Source organism: Erinaceus europaeus, chromosome 3 (assembly GCF_950295315.1).
Source record: "Erinaceus europaeus chromosome 3, mEriEur2.1, whole genome shotgun sequence".
Classification (NCBI taxonomy): Eukaryota; Metazoa; Chordata; class Mammalia; order Eulipotyphla; family Erinaceidae; genus Erinaceus; species Erinaceus europaeus.
The window spans coordinates 48061237-48088859 of record NC_080164.1 but is presented as its reverse complement, the minus strand read 5'-3'; the positions used below and the strand labels follow the sequence as shown (position 1 = coordinate 48088859).

Genomic DNA, 27623 nt, shown 5'->3' with positions numbered 1-27623 from the left:
GTTGAACCTGATGTAAAGTTTCGAGACCTCCTTTGAATCTGGAGAGGTGGCAGTCGTTGACTATGTGGGTCATAGTCTGTCTGGAGCCGGGTTCCTCTCTGGCTCCCCAGCGGTGGAACACAGTGGTGCACTGGCCATGGCCTGTTCGATAGCGATTGAGGAGGGCCCAATCATAACGTGCTAGGTCAAAGCCGGGTTGACACTTGCAGGGGTCTGTGATGAGGTGTTTGTTCTTTACCTCAGCTGACTGCCAACTCTGTTTCCAAGAGTCTGGAACAGAGAAGTTCAGTGTAGGCGTAGGGGACCAGATTGGATGATGAGACGTCAAGCGTTGGACAGGGTGGGTGAAGATATCCACGTATATTGGCAGGTCCGGTCGAGCGTAGACGTGGGAAATGAACTTAGATGATGCCGCATCCCGACGAATATCTGGCGGGGCGATGTTGCTAAGAACTGGCAGCCATGGAACCGGGGTGGAACGGATGGTTCCAGAAATTATCCTCATGGAGGAATATAATTTGGAATCAACCAAGTGGACATGGGGACTACGGAACCATACTGGGGCACAGTATTCTGCAGTGGAATAGCATAATGCCAGAGATGATGATCGTAGTGTGGAAGTGCTCGCACCCCATGAGGAGCTGGCCAGTCTTGCAATGATGTTATTCCTCGCTTCCACCTTTGCTACAGATTTTATGAGATGTTCGTGAAATGACAGAGTGTGATGGAGAGTAACGCCAAGATAGACTGGCTGGGCTTCATGCTGGATTCTTGTATCGTCAAGTTGCACATTAAGCTCGCGCAAGGCCGAGGCATGGTGTAGATGGAAAACAGATGATACCATTTTTTGCAGTGCTAGGGATTAGTCGCCATTTTTTACAGTAATCAGATATCAGAGGCATGTCTTTCGTGAGTATTTCCTCAAGGATGTCAAACTTGGATGCCTGAGTTGCACAGCAGATGTCATCGGCGTAGATGAACTTCCTTGAAGAAGTTTCTGGGAGGTCATTAATGTAAATATTAAATAGTGTAGGAGCCAGAACAGAGCCCTGGGGGAGGCTACTTGAGACAAGTCTCCATCTGCTAGACTTGTCACCCAGATGCACCCGGAATCTTCTGTTTTGGAGAAGAAAAGATATAGTGTTGGCCACCCATGGAGGCAGGCACTGAGCCCCAGCAATAACTCTGGAGGCAAAAAAAAAAAAAAAAAAAGGAAGAAACACAGATCCCTCAGCACTGGAGCATCATTTATTGAGCTCATCCAGTCCTGTGCACGCTACTCCCATATGGACTTCCCAAGACCCTTCATGGAAAGGTACAGAATCTACAGGTAAGTTATCTCCGGCTTTCATTGACTTCTGTAAAATCTATACTTATTTATTTACTTCAGATAGAGACAGAGAGAAATTGAAAGAGGTGAAAAAGATAAAGACATCTACAGTACTGCTTCACTGCTCACGAAGCTCCCCCTACCCCCACAAGTGGGGGGCAGAGGCTTGAATTTGGTTCCTTGTGTACTATAACATGCACACTCTAGTAGTTATTCCTCCTGCAACCCCCGTAGTCATTATTATTTTTAAAAGAAAGAATGGCAAGGCAAAGAAGCTTTGTTTCTCCTGTGGAAGTGATGAATTTTTTTTTCCCCCCAAGGTTGGTGTGAATTTAATGAGAGATTTCTCTTGGTTTCTAGTCAGCCTAGAGGGGACTGTATTTTGTCGAGTTTGCAGGCCCAGGGGTGAGAGTGGCCTGGGTCAAACCCTAGTTCATTGCTTTCATAAACTGAGCTTCCTTGGACAAGGTACTTTACTTTTTTGTGCTTGCTGTCTCATTTGTAAGACAGGGATAATAATAATAGCTTCCATATGAAATTGGAGGATTAGATGAGATTAGAAATAGGTCAAGGATCTGGCACAATGGTAACATAGTAGTCAGTCAACAATTGCAAGTTATTATTATTATGGATTCATGTTAATTAAAGTTTTAAGAAGCATGCCATTTTGAGTATGGTTAGCAACATTTGGAAGAATAACACAAGCTTTCAATGTTTTGACATCTGTCCTTCCTGTGAAGAATTGAATCATTTCTCTTTTGTCATTAGTTTTAATAAGAGACTTGAAAAGGATTAAACTACTAAAAACAAATATTATCCATTTGAGATAATTACACAATCTGGTTGTTGGAAAGGAGTTTAGATGTTATCCAGTTCAGTTTTTGTTCCCAGAGTTAGTTGGTAAATGTTTAAATAAACCGAAATTAAGTTTTTTTTCATTAATGAGATTAAGGTGTCTTTTAAAGAAATTGGAAGTCTATTTGAATCAGAATGAGATACAAATATACTTTTCTAAACTTTCAAGTGTGAACATATTTTCAGAATTTATCATGATCTGATATTTCATTTGGCTTAAATTTAAGTTGGGATGGTTTTCTCCATTTTTTGTTTGCCCCCAGGGTTATTTCTGGGGCTCAGTGCCTGCTGCTCCTGGAGGCCATTTATTTTATTTATTTTTATTATTTATTTATTTTATTTTATTTATAAAAAGGGAACACTGACAAAGCCATAGGATAAGAGGGGTACAACTCCACACAATTTCCACCACCAGAACTCCATATCCCATCCTCTCCCCTGATAGCTTCCCTATTCTTTAACCCTCTGGGAGTATGGACTCAAGGTCATTGTGGGGTACAGAAGGTGGAAGGTCTGGCTTCTGTAATTGCTTCCCCACTGAACATGGGCATTGGCAGGTCAATCCATACTCCCAGCCTGTGGAGGCCATTTTCCCCCCTTTTGTTGCCCTTGTTGTTTACTGTTGTTGTTGTTATTTATTGCTGTCATTATTGTTGGACAGGACAGAGAGAAATCGAGAGAGAATGGGAAGATAGACGGAGGAGAGAAAGACACCTGCAGACCTGCTTCACCACCTGTGAAGTGACCCCCCTGCAGGTGGGGAGGCAGGGGCTCAAACCAGGATCCTTATGCTGGGTTTTCTCCACTTTTTATAGGAAACCTGCTGCTAATGGGATCTTACTTAGCTGCTGGCAGTCCCCTAAGGTGCCTCCCGCCCCACCCTCTACCACTGTCTGTCCAGTTCTTTGCTGCCGCTGCAGAGAAAATGGTATGCTGACCTAGAAATCAGAGCTCTGAGCTGATGATGTCAGTAACTTTTAAAATAGCTTATTTAAAAATTTCTTCAGTGACCTCAGCTACACTTAATGCCACTTAGCTCATCTAGTGTGGGCAGGAAATGTCAGAAGGAAGGATGACACCTGGAACTCCAAGCAGCTGTATCTTAAGGAGCCTGATTTAGGAAAGGACTAGTCTGGACAAGCTGAAGGTTGAAGATATCCTTGGTATCCAGTGTCTGTGATGCAGATATAGAACTAGAGTGTCACCGGGCCCCCAAGTCTGGGGTCAATCTAGTTTAACAACAGTTGCACATGACATTTCTTGAGTTCTGTACATATTTTCAGTGACATGAACTCTGGTCCTCTGCGTATTGTGGAGATTCTAAAGATGACTCATGTGGCAGATGGGCCTGGCCCTATTAATTACATCGGGTTTCCCCACTGGCTCTTCTTATTAGTTTCTTCTGTAGACTAAGTGGCCACCACAGAAGACAATGCCTGGTGAGCCCTGCTGTATCCAGAATGCAGCTGTCTGATGCCAAGGATGCTGGTGTCTGTGATGCCAGTACTTCCTTTCAGTGTGGAGCCATGTGGAAGTACTACTCTCAGTAGCAGTGCTGATGAGCCAGCACCCCTAAATAGCTATGCTTACTTTTCTGGAACCTTCAGTGTTTGTTAAAGTTATTCCCAAAATGAGGGCACTTTGACACCCAAGAATGCCATCTGTCTGTTAATTGGACCCTGGATCTATTGCATAAAAGTTCTAGATAGATATAACTGTAATTTTAACATATACAATTTGGAAGAGGGGCTACATATTTCATTAATATAATAACAAGGTATTAGGACCCATGGAAGGATTCCCGGTTCGAGCCCCTGGCCTCCCACCTGCAGGGGGGGGTCACTTCACAAGCTTTGAAACAGGTCTGCATGTGTCTATCTTTTTCTTCCCCTCTCTGTTTTTCCCTCCTCTCTCAATTTCTCTCTGTTCTATCCAACAGCAACAGCAGCAGCAACAGCAACAACAATGGGAAAAAGATGGCCTCCAGGAGTGATGGATTCATAGTGTGATAACCCTGGAGGCAAAAAACAAACAAACAAACAAAAAAACACCAAAAACCAAAAACCAAAAAAAAAAAACCCCAAAAAACCCCAAGGTATTGAGGCCTTCTCATCTATATGGCAAGGAACTATATGTGTGGAAATGTTTTATATGAAATAAATGGCACATGCATATTCTTTTTTGTTTTTTTTTAATTTTAAAATTATTTTAATGTATTAATTAGGTAGAGAGAGACAGAAATCAAGAGGGTAGGGGGTGCTAGGGAGAAAGACATAGATACCTGCAACAATGCTTCACCACTCGCAAATCTTTCCCCTTGCTGGTAAGACCCAGGGTGGGGGGGCTCAAACCTGGGTTCTTGTGCATTGATTAGCATGTGTGCTCAATCAGATGTGTCACCACCTGCCCCTTGTGTATTCTTTTTGTGTCTGTTGGGAGGGAGTTGCTCAATATATATATATTTAACTTAGCATTTTGAGCTGGTGGTCATCTGAGTATTCACTAGTGGGATTAAATGGATACTTTTTTGTTTATTTTGCTGTCATGTTTTTTAAAAAAATTTTATTAGTTTTTAATAATGATTAACAAGATTGTAGGATAAGAGGGCTATAATTCCATATAATTCCCACCACCAGAGTTCTGTATCCCATCCCTTCTACTGGAAGTTTCCCTATTCTTTATCCTCCTGGGAGCATGGACCAAAGATCTTTATGGGATGCAGAAGTTGGAAGTTCTGGCTTCTGTAATTGCTTATCCACTGGACATAGGCATTGGCAGGCAAATCTATACCCTCAGCCTGTGTTGTTTTCAGCGGGTTATGTTGTTTTCGCCGGGCTGGCTTCACGGGTGGGTAACAGACGACCAGGGACTCATGGTTGAGCTGTAGGCAGTATCTCTTTATTCATGCAGGACGCAGCACAATCTAAGACCAGCTAAGCTAAACTCAAGTACCCTAAAACTCACAATGTTGTCTTTATATATACTTGCCAAGTAGGGTGGAAACAGGATGTGACATAGAGAGGGTGGAGAGAAAAGTGACTGGTGAAAATCAGAGTGTGACAAGGAGGGGGCAGAGCAGGTGAGAATCCTATCACTGAACCACCAATGCCCTGGAGTGCTTTATGTAAATGTAAAAGTGATTTATGTAAATAGACCAAAGCTTTGAATGGGATTAAATCTATCCCTATATAGGCATATGGTTAAGCAAAAGCCACGGGGAGCTGGCATACTATCCAACAAGCCTGTTCTGTTTTTCCCTAGTGGGGCAGGGCTCTGGGAGGTGAGGTTCCAGGACACATTGGTGAGGTTGTCTGCCTGGAGAAATCAGATTGGTGTTATGGTAATGCTGCAACTTGGTGGCTGAAAAGTGGTAAGATATAAAGTAGGACAAATTGTTTAACAATCAGGAACCTAATGGTTAGAATAGAGTAGATGAAATTAAAGATCTTATGGGAAGAAGCTAGGAAGTCTACTTTAGGTATTTTACAAGGGGCCCACAATTTTAGCACTTTTTGTCTTAGCCTGATAGCTGACAAGCAGGTGTGATAAATGAATAGATTCTTCAAGGCCTTCTTTTTGCTCCATGGACCTCTTGTGTTTCTCTACAGCCAGTAAGCAGAAGCACTATCATTTCAGGAGTATTTGAAGAGTGAACAAAATCCTCAAATGATATTGATAGTATCCCTTTCTAGAATGAAAGGCAGATTTCCTCATAGTCATGTTAAAGATTATACTCTCTGAAGACAGGCTGGGAGTATGGATCGACCTGTCAATGCCCATGTTCCGTGGGGAAGCAATTACAGAAGCCAGACCTTCCACCTTCTGCACCCCACAATGATCTTGGGTCCATACTCCCAGAGGGATAAAGAATAGGAAAGCTATCAGGGGAGGGGAAGGGATATGGAGTTCTGGTGGTGGGAATTGTGTGAAGTTGTACCCCTCTTATCCTAAGGTTTTGTCAATGTTTCCTTTTTATAAATAAAAATTTTTAAAAAAGATTATACTCTCTGAGACAAAGTATGTAAGTGTCCATGAAACTGTGGAAGGTAAACTTGTTAGCAGGATAAAATACCTGACTCATCACAAGATTTGAAAAGTTTTCCTTCATTTAGGCTTAGCACAAGCAGCATCCTGATATTTTTCAGCCAAATGTAAGGTCTTCCTTGAGTTCTATTTAAAAAAATAATTTAAAAGTAAATAAATAATTTAAAAAATAAAATTAAAAAATAAAATCATGACTCATAAATAACAAAAGGAAAATGGAATAAAAAATTTATTTATGATGAATGGACTAGGAAGACAGCCAATGTCACAACTGGTTCAAAGGAGTAGTAAAGGAAAAATGTATATTGAGTAAAATAAACTTACAAATGGACAACAACACAAAACCTTGACTTTTCCCTTGAGGAGTGGGCAGTGGTATAGAGTCTATTGAATAGCCATCTGACAAAATTTATTTGCATGTCTACAGACAAGAATCATTTGCATTGCTATCAATTATCCATAATTTGCAGAGTTGCAAAATAATTCAGATACTAGGAAAAGCAGGAACTCCATGTAGTTATATAAACTTGAAAATTATATTATAAATAATGTGTAGTTTTTTCCCCACTATTGTGTGGCAGCATGCATCTTTTTTATTTATCCTAAAGTATTGAATTTTTCTTCTACTGTTAAACTGTACTATTTCCAAAGTATTATTAAAATATGGGACAGTTGAATAGAATACAGAAAGAAGTGCTTTCTTATAGTGTGATATTTTAAAATTTATTTTTGTTATTGATTTAAAAAACTACAAAATAACAAGGGTATAATTACACACTGTTCCCACTATCAGAGCTCTGTGTCCCTATTCCCTCCATTGGAAACTGCAGTGACTCTCACAAGGTCACAGATATGGGTTGATATAGTTTCTATAACTATCTATCATCATGTATATTTTCCCACTTTTTCTATGGTCCTGCCTTCTTTTCTCTTCCTTTTTTATGTTACAGATACACCTATTACTACTACAATTATTACTGTTTCCCTCTTTTCTTTCTGGGTCCTGATGGATCTGGATTTGAGAGCCCTCTAGTCATCTTAACATTTCTCACCCTCTGGGAATATGGACCAAAGCTCTTTTTGTGCAGAAGGAAGAACGTCTGACTTCTGTAATTGCTTCTCTGCTGGACATGGGCATTGGCAAGTTGATCTAGCCTGAGAATGAAGTTTTTATATTTATTTTTGGTTTATTTTTTAAATTTTCACTTATTATTGGGTAGAGAGAGAAATTGAGGGGGGGAAATAGAGATGGAAAGAGATGAGAGACCCCTGCAGTCCTGTTTCACCACTTGTGAAGCTTTCCCTCTGTAGGTGGGGACCAGTGCCTTGAACCGGGTCCTTGAACACTAATGTGTGCACTTAACCAGGTGCGCCACCACCGGTCCCCGAAAGAATTTTTTTCAAAATAAATTTTTAAAGGTAAATATGAATACTTATAACATAGAGATATTGGAACAAGTTATAATTATTTGCTTTAAAAATGAGATCTGATAAAGCGGAAGAGTACTTGCGCAAACTCTTGTAGAGAAAAAGGGAAGTCTTAAGTAGAAATGTCACTGACTCAGACAGTTCCCCCTACTGACCACTAGGTGTTGCTAAGAAGGCATAATGACTGATAACAGCTGGAGGAAGAGCAATGACTACATCTAACCCACACTTAGCAATGATCAGCTGATAAGCAAATTAGGGGAGTTTTTGGAAGTGGTGGAGACCCGGGACATAATAAGCATGATCTTAAAATGAATTATTCAGAGTGTAAGGTGTGCTTTTACATTGTAGATATCAAAACCACAAAAACAAACAAAATGGCATTTCTCTCTGTGTGTAAAGGTTAAGACCACTGGCCTTAATTAGAAACAAAAGGAGAAATCCTAACAAATTATAATTTTACTTGGTTAAATAAGAGGACACATATTTAATCACAAACCTATACTTAAGAAAGCTATGAGTTGTTTCTATTGCTTATACAAGCAGAGACATAGCAAGCTACTTATTTAAATACAGTCATAGCAAATTACCCTTTTGTTTTTACTTGCTTAGGCATCATTAAATGTTGATTCTTCTGCTCATGTCTTCAGAATATTCTAATATTTTAGAACAAATTTTAGCACAATGAGAAACCGATGGTATGTATATATTCAGATAATTTAATGCTATTTGCAGTACCATAAAAAAGTGAAAAGATGGGAGTCGGGCTGTAGCGCAGCGGGTTAAGCGCACATGGCGCAAAGCACAAGGACCAGCATAAGGATTCCGGTTCCAGCCCTGGGGCCCCACCTGCAGGGGAGTCGCTTCACAGGCAGTAAAGCAGATCTGCAGGTGTCTTTCTCTTCCTCTCTTCTCTCTTCTTCTTCTAGCGTTTGCCCTTCTTCCGTAGCCAGTCAACAGCGTCAGGTTGAGCCTGATGTAAAGTTTCGAGACCTCCTTTGAATCTGGAGAGGTGGCAGTCATTGACTATGTGGGTCATAGTCTGTCTGTAGCCGCAGGGGCAATTGGGGTCGTCTCTGGCTCCCCAGCGATGGAATATAGTGGCTCTTCTCTCCATTTCTTGCTATCCTATCCAACAACAACAACTTCAATAATAACTACAACAATAATAAAACAAGGACAACAAAAGGGAATGAATAAATAAAAAATTAATTAAAAAAGTGAAAAGATAGAGTGGCATAGCTGTGGTTAGATACAAAGTAAAAAAAAAAAGGTGGGGAAGAAAGTGAATCAGTAGGTTCTTAAGAAAAAACTGAAAACAGAATTTCTTCCTGCCATACCTTTTTTTTTTTTTAATTTCTTTATTGGGGAATTAATGTTTTACATTCTACAGTAAATACAATAGTTTGTACATGCATAACATTTCTCAGTTTTCCACATAGCAATACAACCCGCACTAGGTCCTCTGTCATCCTTTTTGAACCTGTATTCTCTACCCCACCCACCCCAGAATCTTTTACTTTTGTGCAATACACCAATTCCAGTTGAGGTTCTACTTGTGTTTTCTGATCTTGTTTTTCAACTTCTGCCAAAGAGTGAGATCATCCCATATTCATCCTTCTGTTTATGACTTATTTCACTTAACATGAATTTTTTAAGGCCTGCAATACCTTCTATGGACATTTGTTAGTGTTACATGAATGAATTTCATTCATTCATTCATTCATTCATTCATTCTTTTTCTCCTCCTTTTCCTTCTTCTTTCGTCTCCAGGGTTATTGCTGGGGCTCAGTACTGGCACTGTGAATCCACTACTACTGGTGGCCATTTTTTTTTTGGATAGGACAGAGAGAAACAGAGAGGGGAGGGAATATAGAGAGTGGCAGAGAAAGATAGACACTTGCAGACCTGCTTCATGGTTTGGGAATTGTCCTCCCTATAGGTGGTGAGCCAGGGCTCAAATCTGGATCCTTGCGTGGGTCCTTGCACTTAATACTATTTGCACTTAACCAGTGTGCCACTGCCCAGCCCCCTTGGACATTTCATTCTTAAACTTTTAATTGTATCTTGATTTTATTTGAAGGTACCAGCCCCATTGGTGCTGGTCAGTTCACTTGCTTCCATACAGATACCTGAGAGCTAAGCACTAAGCTAACTATATGCTTGTACCATGAAAACAGTTGTGGACCCTGAAACCATTGGAATTTTTTCATCTTGGTATTTTAAAGAGATTCTCCATAATTCATGTTCCTGGAATCCCATGATTACCCTGGGTTTTAATCTTGAAAGACTGGAGTCCTTGTATTTCCCTCAAGTCTGTGAGCTATTCCAAAATTTTCCAGTAAATTTCTATACTGGCCAGAATTGATTTATGATGACTACAAAGGAGCTAAGGGTCTAACAAATAAAGGCAACCAGTAAAAAATCTATAATGAGTTCTGTAACCTTTGTGCAATTTATCATTAGAGAGGATCAAGGATAATGGAAACTTCTTGACAATGAGGAATCACTAACATTAACTGACACTATGTTGCAGACACTTTTCGAAACATTTTCAAGTATTAACTTATTTGATATTTAGAAAGACTCCATTCAAAAGACTATTCTTCTCAGTTTACATATGAGAAAATTTAGGCCCAGAGTGACTTAACAACCTGTCCATTTTCAACATGGTCAGATTAAACTTCTCCAAATTTGTTCCATAGAATATCAGTTTTTCAGAATTGTATGTTTTTCAAGGCTTCTGTAATAAAATACTACAAACTGGTGGCTTAAAATAACAGAAGTTTATTCACAGCTCTGGGGGCTAGCTGTCTGAGGTTAAGGTGTTGGCAATTGATCACTATGACCTTGTGCGCCTCTTCTAGCTTCTGATATTTGCTGATCATCCTTGTTTTTTCTTGGATTGTTGATGTAGCAATCCAGTGTAAGTTTCTGAAGCCACATGACTGTCTTCTCTGGAAGTCTCTCTTTTCCTTAGACTGGCATTAGTCATATTGGAGTAAAGGGCCACCTACTCCTGTATGAGCCCATCTTGCCAGTCACATTTGTAATAACTTTAATTCCAAATAAAGTAACATCCTAAGACATGGAAGTTAGGACTTCTGGGGGGGGAGGGGTACACATCTCAACCCATAACAAGAATGCTAATAAACATTGTTCCAAAAAGAATTCTGTGGTCAACTCAGCTGTAATTTATTTTATTTTATTACTTTAAAATTTGTATTTATTAATAGTACGTCACAAGAGTGTACGATTACAGAGTGTAGTTCCACACCACACCTACCACCAATGTTCTGCATCCCCACCCTCCCACCTCCCAAAGAGAACCACCATAGTTCTCAGTTTAAAGATCAACTCTAATTTTACTGTCTCCAGAATTAGCAAAGAACGGTGTGCTTTATTCTGCAGTTCCTTATTCTGACCTTCCACCCTACAGAAAGGAAGAGGATGTGATCATGAGTTCATCAGCAGACGGGAAATTGTAAAAGAGATCTTGCTATAGAGAAACAGCCCACAACTGCTTCAGTTTTCAGAAGAGGCTGAGCTTCTGAGGTCTTGTTTGAGAGTTGACTCAACTGTCTCTCTGCCTGACATGGAACCAAAGCGGATCCGGGAGGGCTACCTTGTCAAGCGGGTAAGCAAAAATGCCACCTATGAAGGTGTCACTGGAGACAGGGTTAGGGGGTTGAAATCTAGCTTTGCAATAGTCATTTCATACATTAAACAAATTTTAATGGCAAACTTATTGGGTTTAAATAGGAGAGCATTGTAGCATATATAGAATGTGGGGTGAGAAGTCTGTACATGCTCTGTTGCATTCTGATTTTCTAAAATGCATGACTCCAGGTCGGACATTAGTACAACTTGCTCTCATGGGTCTGAGAATCCCAAACTTCAGATTCTGGAAAGTAGGAACCTAAGCAAAATTTCTCATGCTTTAAAGAATAATTCTTTTCAAGAAGCAGAGATGTATATTGGAAGACTCAAATTCCTCTGCTATGGTGATCACTCAGCCTATTTATTTGTTATTTAAATACCACCTTCTCTTTTATTTTTGGAGAGAGGAATTAAAAAACAATTAAAGATGAGCTAATAGAATTAATTGGACCTTATTTCTTTTTTGTTTTCTTAAACCACATCTCTGCTCAACTCTGGTTTATGAGGTTTTGGGGGGTTAAACTTGGGACTTTGTAGCCTCAGACATGAGAAACTTTTTGTATAACCATGATGCTGTCTTGTCTTGTTCACATAGCTTATTATTATTATTATTTAAAAAATACATTTATTTATAAAATAGAAACACTGACAAGACCATAGGATAAGAGGGGTACAATTCCCGCCACCAGAGCTCCGTATCCCATCCCCTCTCCTGATAGCTTTCCTATTCAGTATCCCTCTGGGAGTATGGACCCAGGGTTATTATGGGGTGTAGAAGGTGGAAGGTCTGGCTTCTGTAATTACTTCCCTGATGAATATGGGTGTTGGCAGGTTGATTCATACTCCCAACCTGTCTCTCTCTTTCCCTAGTGGGGCAGGACTCAGAGGAAGCAGAGTTCCAGGACATATTGGTGGGGTCATCTGTCCAGGGAAGTCTGGTTGGCATCATGGTAGCATCTGGAACCTGGTGGCTGAAAAAGAGTTAACATATAAAGCCATACAAATTGTTGATTAATCAGGAATCTAAAGGCTGGAATATTGCAGATGAAGATTTGGGGTTTCTGTTTTGGAAATAGCTAGTAGGTTTTAGACCTACTAGTAGGTCTATTTTAGTAGGTCTATTTTCAAAGGGCTCATAACTTTATTAGTTTTTGCCTCAACCTCACATCTGATATGCAGGTGGACCCAGGTTATTGTCTGGTGAGATAATGTCATGGCTGGAAAAAGGGCTAGAAAGCTGGATCAGGGAAGAGAGTTGCTCCAAAATATGGGAAAAGTATATAAATATTGTTGATTGTAAACCCCATGGATTTGATCTGGTCTGGGGCCCATACTCAGCATAGGAGCCAATGTAATGTCTACATCCCTGTAGGTCCGAACTTACATTCTGTGGTCATCAGTAGGAACATTTCAGGTTGCACCAATTTCAGGACCCATCTTCTTCAGGTGGTAGATAGAGTATGTTATCCAACCACCCTTCAGAGGATGGAACATTCTCCACCACTGTTGATCCATGTTGAGGGCAAGGTCCTATGGGGGCCTCCATTGGGGTCCATTATGTTATTCCTGATGGAGATGACCAGTGATAATGGAGAGAGGGATCTATTTGAGGTCTAGGCTCATCGTGTTTGTGTGGGAATCTCAGGACTCCCCGACTAGGGCCCCAGCTGATGGGATGGTCTGATAGTAACTAAAGAGTCATCATTAAAGTATACCAGTCTCTTGCTACATAGTTTACTTCTTGGGTTCTAAGGAAACTTAGTTTTTTAAAAATTAAGCTGACATTGCTTCATTCACAATTATAAATGAGTTTGTATAATATGCCATTAAGATACAAGGCAAGATACACTGTTTTAAAGGTTAGAAAATGGAGGCAATAAGAATAATAGAAATGCTTAGTCTCACTGGTATGGATATCAGGAAATTGAATTTTATTAGCACTCTTGGTTTTTCTTCTAAAGCTGGGTGTGTTTCTTGTCATTGTGAAACTCTGCAGTAAGTTCACACAGGGCTTGTTGGCATCCTGTGGGCAAGCCCAGTGTAAGCAAATATGTTCACATTGACCTAAGTAAGATCAGCATATCATATCTAGACTGATGTCCAGCTTTTTAATTAACCGAGTACTTAATGGAGCTTTGTTTTAAGCTATTTATTTGCTACATTTTAGCCTAAAATGTCCTCCTTTTTCAGGGGCTAAATATTGGACTGTCAGAAAAGGAAACATTTTTGCATAGAAAACTATAGAAAAAATATATCACAACATTTCTGACAGTCCAGCAGCACACCATGCCACTCAGTTCTATATTATTTTTTTTCTCTCTCTCTCTCTCTCTCACCTCTGTGCATGATGCACTACAAATCCATTTCTCCTGGTGGCTATCTTTTTTCCACTGTTGTTGCTGTTATTGTTATTGGATAGGACAGAGAGAAATTGAGAGAGGAGGGGAAGACAGAGAGAGGGAGAGAAAGATATACACCTGCAGACCTGCTTCACTGCTTTCTAAGTGACCCCCCCACACACACCCACCCACTGCAGGTGGGGAGCTGGGAGCTTCAACTGGGATCCTTGAGCCAGTTCTTGCACTTCACACTGTGTGTGCTTAAGTCAGTGTTCTACCACCTAGCCTGGCCCCCCTCAGTTCTATTTTTATTTAGAGCAGAATGGAATCTTAGGTCCTTTAGTCTCATTCCCTACACTGTCAGAAGGGGAAACTGATACCTGAAAATTGGGCATTTATGTGTGTGGAGAGAGAGAGAGAGAGAGAGAGAGAGAGAGAGAGAGTGAGTCTTTGATATTGGCACTATTATTCTCTATGAGTAATAATTAGTACTGATGCTTTTTTTCCTGACTACTTGGCTTAGTTAGTATCTTGAGGAGAGTAGATGAATGGAAACATTTTCGGAAGCCTTTTTTTTTTTTTTTAACAGTTCAAAGTAACTTCCATGAAAATTGTTTATTTTATTGTTTGTCCAAGTAATCTTTCTTTGTGATTAATAGTGGTTTACAAGTTTGCAAGAATTCGTTGTATAGTTCCACATCACATCCACCAACAAAGTTCTGTGTTCCAACTCTCCCAAAAATAACCTTCATAGTTCTTACAAAATCTTAGAGACAACTTGTCTGCTTTTGTTTTTTTTTGAAAGTTCATTTTTATGAGTTCTCTAGATACCACAAATGAGTGAAACCATCTAGTATCTTTCATCTCTTTACTTATTTTGCTAAGCATAATCACCTTCAGTTCCATCTCAAGGACATAATATGATCATTTTTTATTTCAGAGTAATATTCCCTGACATATATATTCCAAACTTCTTTATTCAGTCATCTGTTGATGGGCACTTAAGCTGCTTCTACTCTTGGGTGAATGTGAAGAATGCAGCTATGAACACAGGGGTGCATGTGTCCCTTTGACTTAGTGTTTGCTTGTCCTTTGGGTAAATGCCTTTATGCAGTACAGCTGGGTCACAAAGCAGTTCCATTTTTATTTGTTTAAGGACTTTATGTACAGTCTTCCAAAGGGGATGCACCAGTTTTCATTGCTATTAATTTTATTTACTCACATTTGAAACCTCTTAACTTAAAAAAAAAGTAGAAGGCTGACTCTCTAATAACTGCCCCAGTAGAACATGGGCTTAAGTTAGGTTTGTCAAGCATATTGACTTAAATTAGTAAGTAGTTTTTAAAATCAGTGAGTTTTTCTCTCAAATTGTGGCCCATAAAAGTCAACTGAGAACGTTAATCTAGAAAAAATAAGTAGTGAATTTTCATATTCAGATTTTTGTATTCATAATTTTTGCCCTTTGTGATCTTATCTTTTTTCACACTCCCATTGGTAATATACTAATATTTTTTAATTTGTTATTTAAAAAAAATGTATGGTTCTGCATTAGCTGCAGAACTGCTCCTGAAGTCAGAATTTCCCAGTAGGTTGCTAAAATACTTTAGACATTCAGCCTCTTTCAGGTACCTTCTTTATGTGGTTTAAACCCTGTTTGTCAAGAACCTAGCATAGAGCAGATACCACGCAGATGACAATGATTACTAGTATCAGTATTAAAACACACTTCCATAGGTCAAGAATGCTGAAAGGGATATGTACATCTTCCTCCTGGGTTGTCAAGTTAATAATGAAGAAAGGATCATGGAAATCATTCTTTGACAGACTGTTAGATGCCTTAATTGTGATTATTGATGTTACAACACAAAATGCAGTAATACCTTAATCTTACCTTCATTTACTTTTTTCTAGAATATGTTTGAGATGCCAGGGTGATAAAAAAAAATCTTTTACATTTTGTTTTACTTTATGGAATAATTCTGTTGAAGATATGATGTTTTGGGTGGACATACACACAAGTTAGAAAAGCTGGTGCAGGGGGCTGGGTGGTGGTGCACCCACTGAATGCACACTTTACCATGCACAAGGATCCAGGTATAAGCCCGCACTCCACTGGGAGCAGTGCTTTCACAGTTCTAGCACTGAGCCCCAGTAATAACCCTGGTGGCAATAAAGAAAAGAAAAGAAAAGAAGAAAAGAAAAGAAAAGAAAAGGAAGGGAAGGGAAGGGAAGGGAAGGGAAGGGAAGGGAAGGGAAGGGAAGGGAAGGAAAGGAAAGGAAAGGAAAGGAAAGGAAAGGAAAGGAAAGGAAAGGAAAGGAAAGGAAAGGAAAGGAAAGGAAGAGAAAATGTTCATGCAAGGGCTTTTTCAAGTCAGAAATCTTAGGGTCAGCGACAACTATATGATGCTTCCAGCTTTTGAATTTTTTTCTTGAGCACAATAACTGCTCTTATTCACAATTCAACTTTCTCCCTTTGCCTTTTGCCCAATATCCTTAAGTCATGATTATGGGTAAAAGGAAAGAAAATATATAATTCTGTCATTTTGCAACATACTTATTCTACATAAGACCCAGATTTCCTTGTTTGAGTCTTGTTATTTTTTATTAAAAAAGGGGGGACACTTAGATTTACCATAAAGCCAGCAGAATGTAGTAATAACCACATTATGAAATAGTATATTTACCTCTATCTTACAGATTTAGAAAACCTAGGCTCAGAGAGAAGTGATTTGCTAAAACTGAACAGCTGGTAGGAGGATCATCTGGGATATTTAAGCCCTGGTCTGCTTAACATCAAAACCTAACTTCTCATTGGTCTCATGAAGTATTATGAATAGCAGACCTATTCAAGCCAACAAAAGTGATGCCAGATGGACTTACCACAGCCACAGCAGGGTCTGGAGAAATTGTAGTGTCAAGACTGGGCTTAATAACTTCAATTCCTGGGGAGTTGGGCAGTAGCACAGCGGGTTAAGCTCACGTGGCTCAAAGCACAAGGACCAGCATAAGGATCCCAGTTTGAGCCCCCAGCCCCCCACATGCAGGGGAGTCGCTTCACAGGCAGTGAAGCAGGTCTGCAGGTGTCTATCTTTCTCTCCCCCTCTCTGTCTTCCCCTCTCTCCATTTCTCTCTGTCCTGTCCAACAATGACATCAACAACAGCTACAACAATAAAAAACAAGGACAACAAAAGGGAATAAATAAATATTAAAAAAATAACTTCAATTCCTTTTATCTCTAAGTACGGTGTTGTTTTGCAATTGGTGGAAGTATTTTGGTGATTCTTGCAAACATATGACTGATCTGCATATCAGCAGTTGAGTATTTTTATGGAGATAACTTAAAAAAATATTAGAATCTTGAGTCAATAACCTACACTCCCCTATCACATACCAAACTGACTTAATTTCTAGAGGTTTATGGAGCTAACTGTTATTGACAGTTTGACAACTAATCTAGAGTGTTCACACAGCACAACTGACTACAAAGAGTAGCTGAAGAATACGGGTGGTTTTTGTGGCTGGCAGAAGGCCCAGGAATTGGGGTAGGTTAATACAAAAAAAGACAAGTGGGGCTGCAGAGAGTGGTCACAGAAAGGAAAGCTCTTAGGGTGAAAGAGAAAGAAAGAATCAGAAGTCTTAGCCCTAAAATTCTTTCATACAGACCAATGCCATGATATAGTCTCCGGTGACCTGCACCTATTGATTCAACATCATAATAGCAAATGCATGTGGTGCATATCCCACAGAAGGGACCATTTAAAGCATTTAGTACTTATAATGACCCTACCAGATGAGTACGACTAAGTTTATAGGTGAGGGATCAGGGTACAAAAAGAAAAAGAGCCTTGCTAACACCATATAGCTAAGGGAGAGGACTGGACTAAAATTCAGCAGTTAGGAATATTACATAACCACATTACTTGTGGTTCTCATGGGCTCATATTATAACTATTTTTTTTTCTAAAGTAACTGCTATTAGGATAAGTGGTTTATTATTATTATTTTTTTACTTTTATTTAAAACTTTTTTTTAAATGATCTTTATTTACTGGATAGAGACAGAGAGAAATTGAAGGGGGAAGGAGGAGATAGAGAGGAAGCGAGACAGAGTCACCTGCAGCCTTTCTCACCACTTGTGAGGTTTTCTCCTTGCAGGTGGGGACAGGGGTATTATTCTAGAGTTTATGCCAGAGTTATTTAACAGTTTGCCTACAAAACAGTATAATCTAGTGTACCTATATGGTTGATACTTTTGAATACCTACTATAAATAGCCACTGCCAAGCCCTTTAAGCTTATTGTCTCATTTAGTCATGACAGTGAAGGACATGGCTACCTTCATTCTAGAAATGAATGAACTAATGTTTGTTTGGGGGAAATGAAATACTTTGGCTAAAACCACAGATTGGAAGAAGCAAAATGGAAATTTGAATTCAAGTTCCAAAGATTCCAGAAATCAGCAGTGACATTTCTCCTCCTCTTCCTTTTTTTTTTTTTATTAACATTTGTTTCCTTTAATGGGGGATTAATGTTTTACAGTCACCAGTAAACACAATAATTTGTACATGCATAATATTGCTCAGTTTTCCACATAACAATACAGCCCCCATTTGGCAGTGACATTTCTTTTTTATTTTATGTTTTAAAGATTTTTAAAATTCATTTATGAGAAAAATAGAGAAAGAACCAGACATCACTCTGGTACATGTGCTGCTGGGGATTGAACTTAGGACCTCACGTTTGAGAGTCCAATGTTTATCCACTATGCCACCTCCCAGACCATGACAGCAGTGACATTTCTTTATTGCTCAAAGAATAGTTTTTATTGAGAAATTGCCCAATCTGGGAGATATATATCTGAGTATATTAGTTTCTTGCCCTCAAATAATTTAAATAGATTTGAACACTAGGAGTCAGGTGGAGGCATACCCATTTGAGTGCAAATCTTACAATATTCAAGCACTTATCTTCTGATATCAGAGATGGAGAGGTACCTTCCATTAGATGCCAAAGTTTAAAGATTTCCAAGGCTTATTTTATTTTTTTCTAGTTTTAAATATTTTTGTTTATTATTGGATGGAGACAGAACAAGATCAGGAGGGGAGGGAGATAGAGAGGGAAAGACTGAGAGACCTGGTGCTCTGCTTCATCACTCTTGAAGCTTTCCCCTTGCAGGTGGGGACCAGGGGTTTGAACCCAAGACCTTGCACACTATAATGTGTGCACTTAACTGCCCTCTCTTTCTCTGTCATTCTTTCTCTGTCTCTTTATCTCCCCCTTCCCTCTTGAATTCTTTCTATCTCTATCCAATAAAAATAATGAAATGATTTGTTTTTCTTTGCCTCCAGGGTTGTCACTGGGGCCTGGTTCCTGCAGTGCAAATCCACTGCTCCTGGCGGTCTTTTTTTCATTGTTGTTGTTATTGTTGTTGGTGTTATTGTTTTTGCTGTTGCTGGATAGGACAGAGAGAAATTTAGAGGGGAGGAGAAGACAGAGAGGGAGAGAGAAAGACACCTGCAGACCTGCTTCACCGCTTGTAAAGCGACCCCCCCCCCTGCAGTGGGGAAGGGGGTGGGGGTGGGGGTGGCTCAAACCTAGATCCTTGCTCCAGTCCAGTCCCTAAAATAAGTATTTTAAAAGGAATCAAAATGCTGTTTGTGTGGGGGTGTTGTTCAGGTGATTTCATGGACTAGGCTAGAAAACTACTTGATCAAGTTTATGATGAAGCAGAAATAAACAATTTAACGTAGCATTAACTTAAATAGCATGCCACAGGAGTGTGAGAGACTAGAGGATAGTAATTCATAGTATCAGTTCTTTAATTGACCATGTAGCTTTTGATCATAAGGAAATTTTTCTTTGACTTCTAACTACAGGTCAGCATATGAAAAGGGAAGTTTGAGAAAAAGGAGAAGTTGAACGGGGTGTCTTTACTCTGGGGGAGGTGTCTAGGGGAGCTTCTGAACACCAAAATTGCTCCAACTCTCAGCAGTGAGTCGTGGTTGGTTTCCACGTAGCCACTCTTACCCAGAATGGCTTGTTTTGGCTTGTTAATAAACACTGAACTGGGGATACTAGTCAAGGCTACTTTCTCCCATTAGATAGCCAACCATAGGAGAGCAGAAACTGTTTATTGTGTATTTTTTTAAAATTTAATTTATTTATTAATAAGAAAGATAGGAGGAGAGAAGGAAAGAACCAGACATCACTCTGGTACATATGCTACTGGGGATTGAACTCAGAACCACATGCTTGAGAGTCCAATGCCTTATCCACTGTGCCACCTCCTGGACCACATACTGTGTATTTTTGTATTCTAATATCCAGGCCAGTATTTGAAGCATAGGCTGCTTTATCATCTATTGAATGAACCTCTCTCAAAGAAAGAAACTTACTAATGGCAGAGGACCTAGTGGGGGTTGTATTGTTGTGTGGAAAACTGAGAAATATTATGCATGTACAAACTATTGTATTTTCTGTTGACTATAAAACATTAATCCTCCAATAAAGAAGTAAAAAGAACTTACTGAAAATAAGCTCACAGAAACCTAACATAGTCATCATTTTTAGTTGACTATGTTACATCTACTTTTAGGAATTATCTATTTTTAGTTTTCAGGTGAGGTCCAGTAGTTATTAGGGACAACAGACTTTTTTGCAATAGATATGTAGAAATTAAAGTTTGAAAGGAAGATTAGCATTTAACTAAGAATTTATTTGAAACACCTCCACTGAAGTATGATTTTATTTTATTAACCTGTTACTAAGAATGTTTGCATATTTCTTTTGTCAGGGAACTCGCTTCTTCTTTTGAGTTATGCAGTAAACTTTTTTTCTACCTATTGGAGCTTGACATCGTCCACTGCAATGTTTTATACCTTGGACAATAGAACCTCTTTTGCTCTGCTCAACCTTTATTTTGGGGGGTGGACTGGGGTATGTGTGTGGGGAAACCTAGTCATTTCCTTTAGAAATTCTTCAAGAGGAATGTCATCATTTCCGAGATCAGACGAGATCAGGCATGTTCAGGGTGGTATGGCCGCAGACCATCATTTCCTTCTCTTTTGCCATCAGGGTTAACACTGGGATTTGATGCCTGCATGACTTCATTATTTCTGGAGGCTATTAAATTTTTTTTTTTAATCATTAGCCCCCACCCATAATTTTTTTTAATTTTTTGATAAAGGGTGTGTGTATGTGTGTGTGTGTGAGAGAGAGAGAGAGAGAGAGAGAGAGAGAGAGAAGGAGAGAGAGAGAGACAGAGACAGAGAGAGAAGGGGAGACACTACTGTGCCACTTGTGAAACTTCCTTACCTGTTGGGGCTCCCATATGGTGGCTTGGGGCTTGAACCCAGGTCCTTGTGCATAGTAATGTGTGTACTCTACTGGTGAGCCACCTACTTGCCCTCATCTGATTCGTTCTCTAATTTTAGTTATTTATTCATTTATTTATCCAAGCACTGTTCAGCCCTGGTTTATGGTGGTGTTGGGGATTGAAAAAGATACCATTGGAACCTCAGGCATGGGAGTTTTTTTGCATAACCATATGGCTGTCTTCCTAGCCCTCTCCTTCTCCTTTGAGCAGCCAATTTTAGTATATGTGTTGCCAAAGTGAGCATGAATTATTTTGCTTAATAGTCCCTTAGTTATAAGAATTATACAGTAGCATAAATTCCACCTGCCAGTTGTAGAAAATGAGTTTAAAAAACACATTCAATAGAAAGTCACAGCTGGGTTTGATCCTTGGTCATCCAGTTCCAGAGCCCATGGTCACCTGCTGTTTATGCTCCCTTTGAATTTGACTTTTCTCACTTTAACTTACATGCTTCCATTTACATAGTCTACAATGCCTTTAGTTTAACAGCCCACATCATACTGCTGACTCACAGAGCTTCCTTGTTTTTTACAAGCCCTATTTCCCCAATCTTTACCTGTATGTTATTTATCCTTAAGAAATGATTGAAGAAAATGATCATATATTAATTAATTTTACTTTATAATTCTTTGAATGTGGTTGAAGCAATTCATTTTTAATATTTATTGGACCTAGGTATTTTTTCTTTTGAGAACTGTTTATATTGCATTCTCAGTAAAAAAAAAAAGGTGGGGGTTGTATTTGTATATTTCTTGTTGATTATTAGGAACTTTACAGTTATTTTAAGGATACTAAGACAATACAAAATATTCAATACAAATACAAGTATTCATGCACTTTCATTTGTTGGTTTTTAATGTACAGAAGCTTAGTTTTTTAATCAAATCCCTTATCTTTTAAGATTCTTTTTCTTTTTGTGTTAATTAATGTTAGACTCTTCGGCATTAACTATCACAGTCCTATGATGAATTCACTGTAATTTTTTTTCTTTCATTTTCTTCTTCTTTTTTTTTTTTCTTTTCTCAAGTCATTTTCCCCTTGTGATTAATAGTGGCTTACAAGAATGTAAGATACAGGGTGTAGTCTCACTCTGCACCCACCATGAAAGTTCTGTGCCTCTACCCTCTCAACGATTACCACCGTAGTTCTCAAAAAGTCTTAGAGACAGTTTTTTTTTAAAGTTCATATATATCAGTTCCCTAGATTCCACATATAAATGAAATCATCTGGTAGTTGTATTTAATCTCTTGATTTTTATTTTTATATTTATTTATTTTTGCCTCCAGGATTACTGCTGGGGCTCCGTGACTACACTACAAATCCACTGCTCTTGGAGGCCATTTTTTTCATTTTGTTGCCTTTGTGGTTATTGTTGTTGTTGTTATTGCTGTCATTGTTGTTGGATAGGACAGAGAGAAATTGAGAGAGGAGGGGAAAATAGCGAGGGGGAGAGAAAGATAAACACCTGCAGACCTGCTTCACCACTTGTGAAGTGACCCCTCTGCAGGTGGGGAGCTAGGGGCTCGAACCGGGATTCTTATACCAATTTTTGCACTTCGTGCCATCTACACTTAACCTGCTGTGCTACCGACCAGTTCCACTAATCTCTTTATTTCACTAAGCATAATGTCCTTCAGTTCCATACATTTTGTTCACTGGGACACTTTAAATCTGACTCAGTATCTAAGCCCACCAGTTGTGGCATTTAATTGCATGCTTTTGTTACATAGTGAGAAAAAACTGACATATGTTCTCTATTTCTATGCACAGTGTACATATCTATTATTAAAGCATTTATTATATTATGATTTGATTGAGTGTTTAGTTTATACTACAGATAGTTCTCATCTCTGCCTATTCTTATTTGGGAGTAAGCCCTATTAAGTTTCTTCTACTACTCCTCAAGAAAAATGTCCTTTTGAACAGTCTTTGGTTTATCTGTACATATACATATGTATGTTTATACAGATGCATGTACATTTGCATATATGTGAGTTTATGTATAGCTAGCTAAATGACCTAAAGACATTACTTAGTTATGTATTTAATTATTTGGGATTGAACCTGGCATATTGGAGTCTCAGGCATGAAAGTCTTTTTGTAGAGCTACCAAGCTGTCTCCCTACCCCCGACACTGACTCAAATTCCAGAATGATTCAAATTTATGTAAGAGGGAGTCAGGCAGTAGTTCAGCAGGTTAAGCGCAAGTGGTGCAAAGAACAAGGACCAGCATAAGGATCCCAGTTCAAGCCCCTGGCTTCTCACTTGCAGGGGAGTTGCTCCACAGGCAAAGCAGTCTGCAGGTGTCTATCTTTCTCTCCCCCTCTCTGTCTTCCCCTCCACTCTCCATTTCTCTCTGTCCTTTCCAACAACCATGACATCAATAGCAACAACATTAATAACTACAACAATAAACCAACAAGGGCAACAAAAGGGAATAAATAAATTTAAAAAACCCCAAAAAACAAAACAAAATAAAAAACCCAAATTTATGTAAGAGCCCAAATTGGGATGGCATCTGATGGAAAATGGCAAGACCATAGTCCTGAGAATCAGTAGGTTCTAACCCATAACTAGGTTCTGGGTTCTAGAACCTAGTTCTACATTAATTGGTCAGGTATATAGATGCAGTCTTTTAACTGGAGTTCAATATTTTTTTACTTGTATGATGGTAATGTTGGTAGATGATCCTGATTGCTTCTCCGTGATAATGCTTTCATGTTTGTTCTTGGCTGAACTCTAAGAGCTTGGAACAGAAAGCAATAAAAGTAGAACTAGTAGGACTAGAGAGATTTCCAGGGAGTAGAGCATTAGAAAGACCCAGACTGAATTTATAGCATCACCACATGCCAGAGCTGAGCAATAGGTTGGTCTCTAAACCCTTTAAACAATAGAGATCATTAAGGATGTTACAAAGGTGAAAAGTTGGTGGCTGCAATATTGGCCCAGAATAGGAGAAATTAGCGATTATTTCGCTCATTTTTATTTTATTTTATTTATAAAAAGGAAACACTGACAAAACCATAGGATAAGAGGGGTACAACACACAATTCCCACCACCAGAACTCCGTATTCCATCCCCTCCCTTGATAGCTTTCCTATTCTTTAACCCTCTGGGAGTATGGACCCAAGGTCATTGTGGGATGCAGAAGGTGGAAGGTCTGGCTTCTGTAATTGCTTCCCTGTTGAACATGGGCGTTGACAGGTTGATCCATACTCCCAGCCTGCCTCTCTCTTTCCCTAGTGGGGTGAGGTTGAATCTGGGGAATCAGAGCTCCAGGACATATTGGTGGGGTTGTTTGTCCTGGAAAGTCTGGTTGGCATCATGCTAGCATCTGGAATCTGGTGGCTGAAAAGAGAGTTAATATATAAAGCCAAACAAACTGTTGACTAATTATGAACCTAAAGGCTAGAATAGTGCAGGTGAAGAGTTGGGGGAATCTCTGTTTTGTAGATAGCTAATAGGCATATTTCAGTTATATTCCAAAGGGTCTGTGACTGTACTAGTTTTTTTTTTTTCTGAGCCTGAAATCTGATATGCAGGTGGATCCAAGTTACTGTCTGGGGAGATGATGTCATGGCTGGAAAAAGGACCAGAAAGCTGGATCAGGGAAGAGAGTAGCTCCCTAATATGGGAAAGATGTATACATATTGTTGATTGTAAACCTAGATATAGACCAGGTCCTGTGAGATAGAGCATAGGTTCATATATCCATAAATTAGGGCAAAATATATACCTGAAAGCAAAAGTACACAATAGTCTGCAGTGAGTCAGTATAAAGTTCAAAATGAATTAGTGTCTACTTAGACTTAGATACCCTCCTCACCTATTTCCTATTACAGCCCTCGCACTCACTCCAAAGCTAACCTTATCAAAGCAAAGACTGCAAAAGCTGAATAAGGGCAAGAGACTGGAATACTTTAACAATGGCTCTTTAGTCACTATCAGGCCACCCCATCAGCTGGGGCCCTATTCAGCGAGTCCTGAGATTCCCAAACAGACATGATGGGCCTAGACCTCGAATAAATCCCTCTCTCCATTGTTTCCAGTTGTCTCTATCAGGAACAACACATTAGACACCTTTGTGGGCCCCCATAGGACCTTGCCCTCAACTTGGATCAACAATGGTAGAGAATAATCCATCCTCCAAAGGGAGGATGGACAACAAACTCTATGCTACACCTGAGGAAGATGAGTCCTGAAATTAGGGCAGCTTGGAATATTCCTCCTCATGACCACAGAATGTGAGCTCAGATCCACAAGGATACAGAAGTCACATAGGCTCCTAAGCTGAATATGGGCCCCAGATCACATCAATTCAATGGGGTTTACAGTCAACAATATTTCCCTCATTTTAACTAATCCAATTACCAAATCTGGAAGTTTCTCCTTGATAAGCATCAGATTCCTATTGTTTCAATCAGAATCGGCTTTCTCCATGGGCATAATGATACTGAATCCTTGCATCCCTTGAGAGGAGATGACTCATTCTCCTGAGTGCTCTGGCAGACCCCTAAGGCTACATCTCATTAGCAGCACACAAACTCATTTTGAACAGCTGCTCCAAAGTAGCTTTATTTTACTCCTCTACAGAGGGAAAACAGTGTTGGCTGGCATTTTCAAATTTATCGCAATTCCAAAATCGTAAGTCCTGAGTGACCATTATTAATTTTCCATAGGCCTGAGGTATACTATTAAAAACGTTAAGACTTGAAAGTCATTTAACAGTCATCTAGTTCAACTTCATATTTCTTGCTCTGTGGATATATCTTCAGTTGTTTTCAGTTTGTTAAGTTTTTAATTGACTAGGTTTATCTATATATTTCCCTAGAATTGTATCCCAAAATTCAATACATAGTAGTGGCATGAATTGATTTTTTTATGTATTATTTTACCAATAATTTCAAGCTCACAACGAATAGGAAAATATTATGATTAAATGTTTATTCTTTTTTTCTTCTTTTTATATTTATTTATTCTCCATTTTGTTGCCCTTGTTGTCTAACATTGTTGTGGTTATTGATGTCGTTGTTGTTGGATAGGACAGAGAAAAATGGAGAGATGAGGGGAAGATAGAGAGGAGAAGAGAAAGACAGACACCTGCAGACCTGCTTCACCACTTGTGAAGCGACTCCCCTGCAGGTGGGGAGCCGAGGGCTGGAACCGGGATCCTTATGCCAGTCCTTGCGCTTTGCGCTACGTGAGCTTAACCTACTGCGCCACAGTCCGACTCCCTAAATGTCTGTTCTTTACAGAGATACATCAATTGGTACATCACATGATCACAATTGCTCTCTTTTCTGTATTTTTCCATATGTATATATATTCCCCCCCCCAGTAGTTCCTGCACTATGCATCCACTCCTCCTGGAGGCTATCCCCCCCCCCCATTGTTGTTGGATAGGACAAACAGAAATTGAGAGAGGAGGGGAAGACTCTGCTTGTGAGGGAGCCCCCTTACAGGTGGGGAGCCTGGGGCTAGGACCGGGATTCTTGTGCTGGTCCTTATGCTTAATACTAAGTGCGCTTAATCCAGTGCGGTGCACTGCCGCTGGCCCCTCCCATACAGATAAGTTTTATGCTGATATTTGAAACTAAGTTGAAGACATCAGGCTTCCTTTTTCCAAAATACTTCAATATTTCTTTCTTTCTTTCTCTTTCTTTCTTTCTTTCTTTCTTTCTTTCCTCCTTCCTTTCTCTCTCTCTCTCTTCTTCTTCCTCTTCTTCCTCCTCCTCCTCTTCTTCTTCCTCCTCTTCTTCTTCCTCTCCTCCTCCTCCTCCTCCTCCTCCTCCTCCTCCTCCTTCTTCTTTTCAACTCACCAGTGCTTAGGGTCTGTACCTTTAAAAAAAATTAGAGGATGAGATTGATCCTGGACGTGGCGCAGTGGATAAAGCATTGAATTCTCAAGCATGAGATCCCGAGTTTAGTCCCGGCAGCACACATACCAGAGTAATATCTGGTTCTTTCTCCCTCTCCTTCCATCTTTCTCATTAATAAATAAATGAAATCTTTAAAAAAAAAAAGAGGATGAGAGAGAGAGACAGAAGAAACTACCCCACTTCTCATGAAATTTCCTCATTGGATATGGGGACTGAGGGTTTGGAACCTGGGTTCTTGCACATGGCAACTTGTGCACTCTATTTGGTGAGACACCATCTGGCTCCCTCAGTATTTTCTAAAAATAAGGATATCCACAGTTTTCCAACTCGGATATACCCCCTGCTAGCCATACATGAAGGATCCACTTAGCATCCCTGCCAAGTTTTGCACTTTTCCCCCAATGAATAATGATTTAAACATTATTTCTCAGGTGTTTTTTTTACATTCTCTTTAGTTAAGTATCATTTTAAGTCTTCCGACCATTTTAAATGGATTATCTTTAATTTTTTAAATTTATTTTCAGGAATTCTTTGTGTTCTGGATATGACTCTCATATATGCAAAACAGAAGGATATTTGAGTAAAATAAAATATTTCATATATGTTTGACCTTGCTCAATTTTTTTCCAAAAATTTTTATTATCTTTATTTATTTATTTATTGGATAGAGACAGCCAGAAATTGAGAGGAAAGGGGGTTATAGAGAGGGAGAG

General features: G+C 39.4%; 1 protein-coding gene across 1 annotated transcript in view; it reads left to right on the top strand.

Annotated features, from left to right (window-relative positions):
- PLEK (pleckstrin) overlaps positions 1-27623 on the top strand; it is a 60073-nt gene that overhangs the window by 13994 nt on the left and 18456 nt on the right. The window contains exon 4 of the mRNA XM_060187174.1: positions 11097-11294. Coding sequence (XP_060043157.1) covers positions 11253-11294 — 42 coding nt within the window. The 5' untranslated portion in view covers positions 11097-11252. The remainder of the gene's footprint in view (positions 1-11096; positions 11295-27623) is intronic.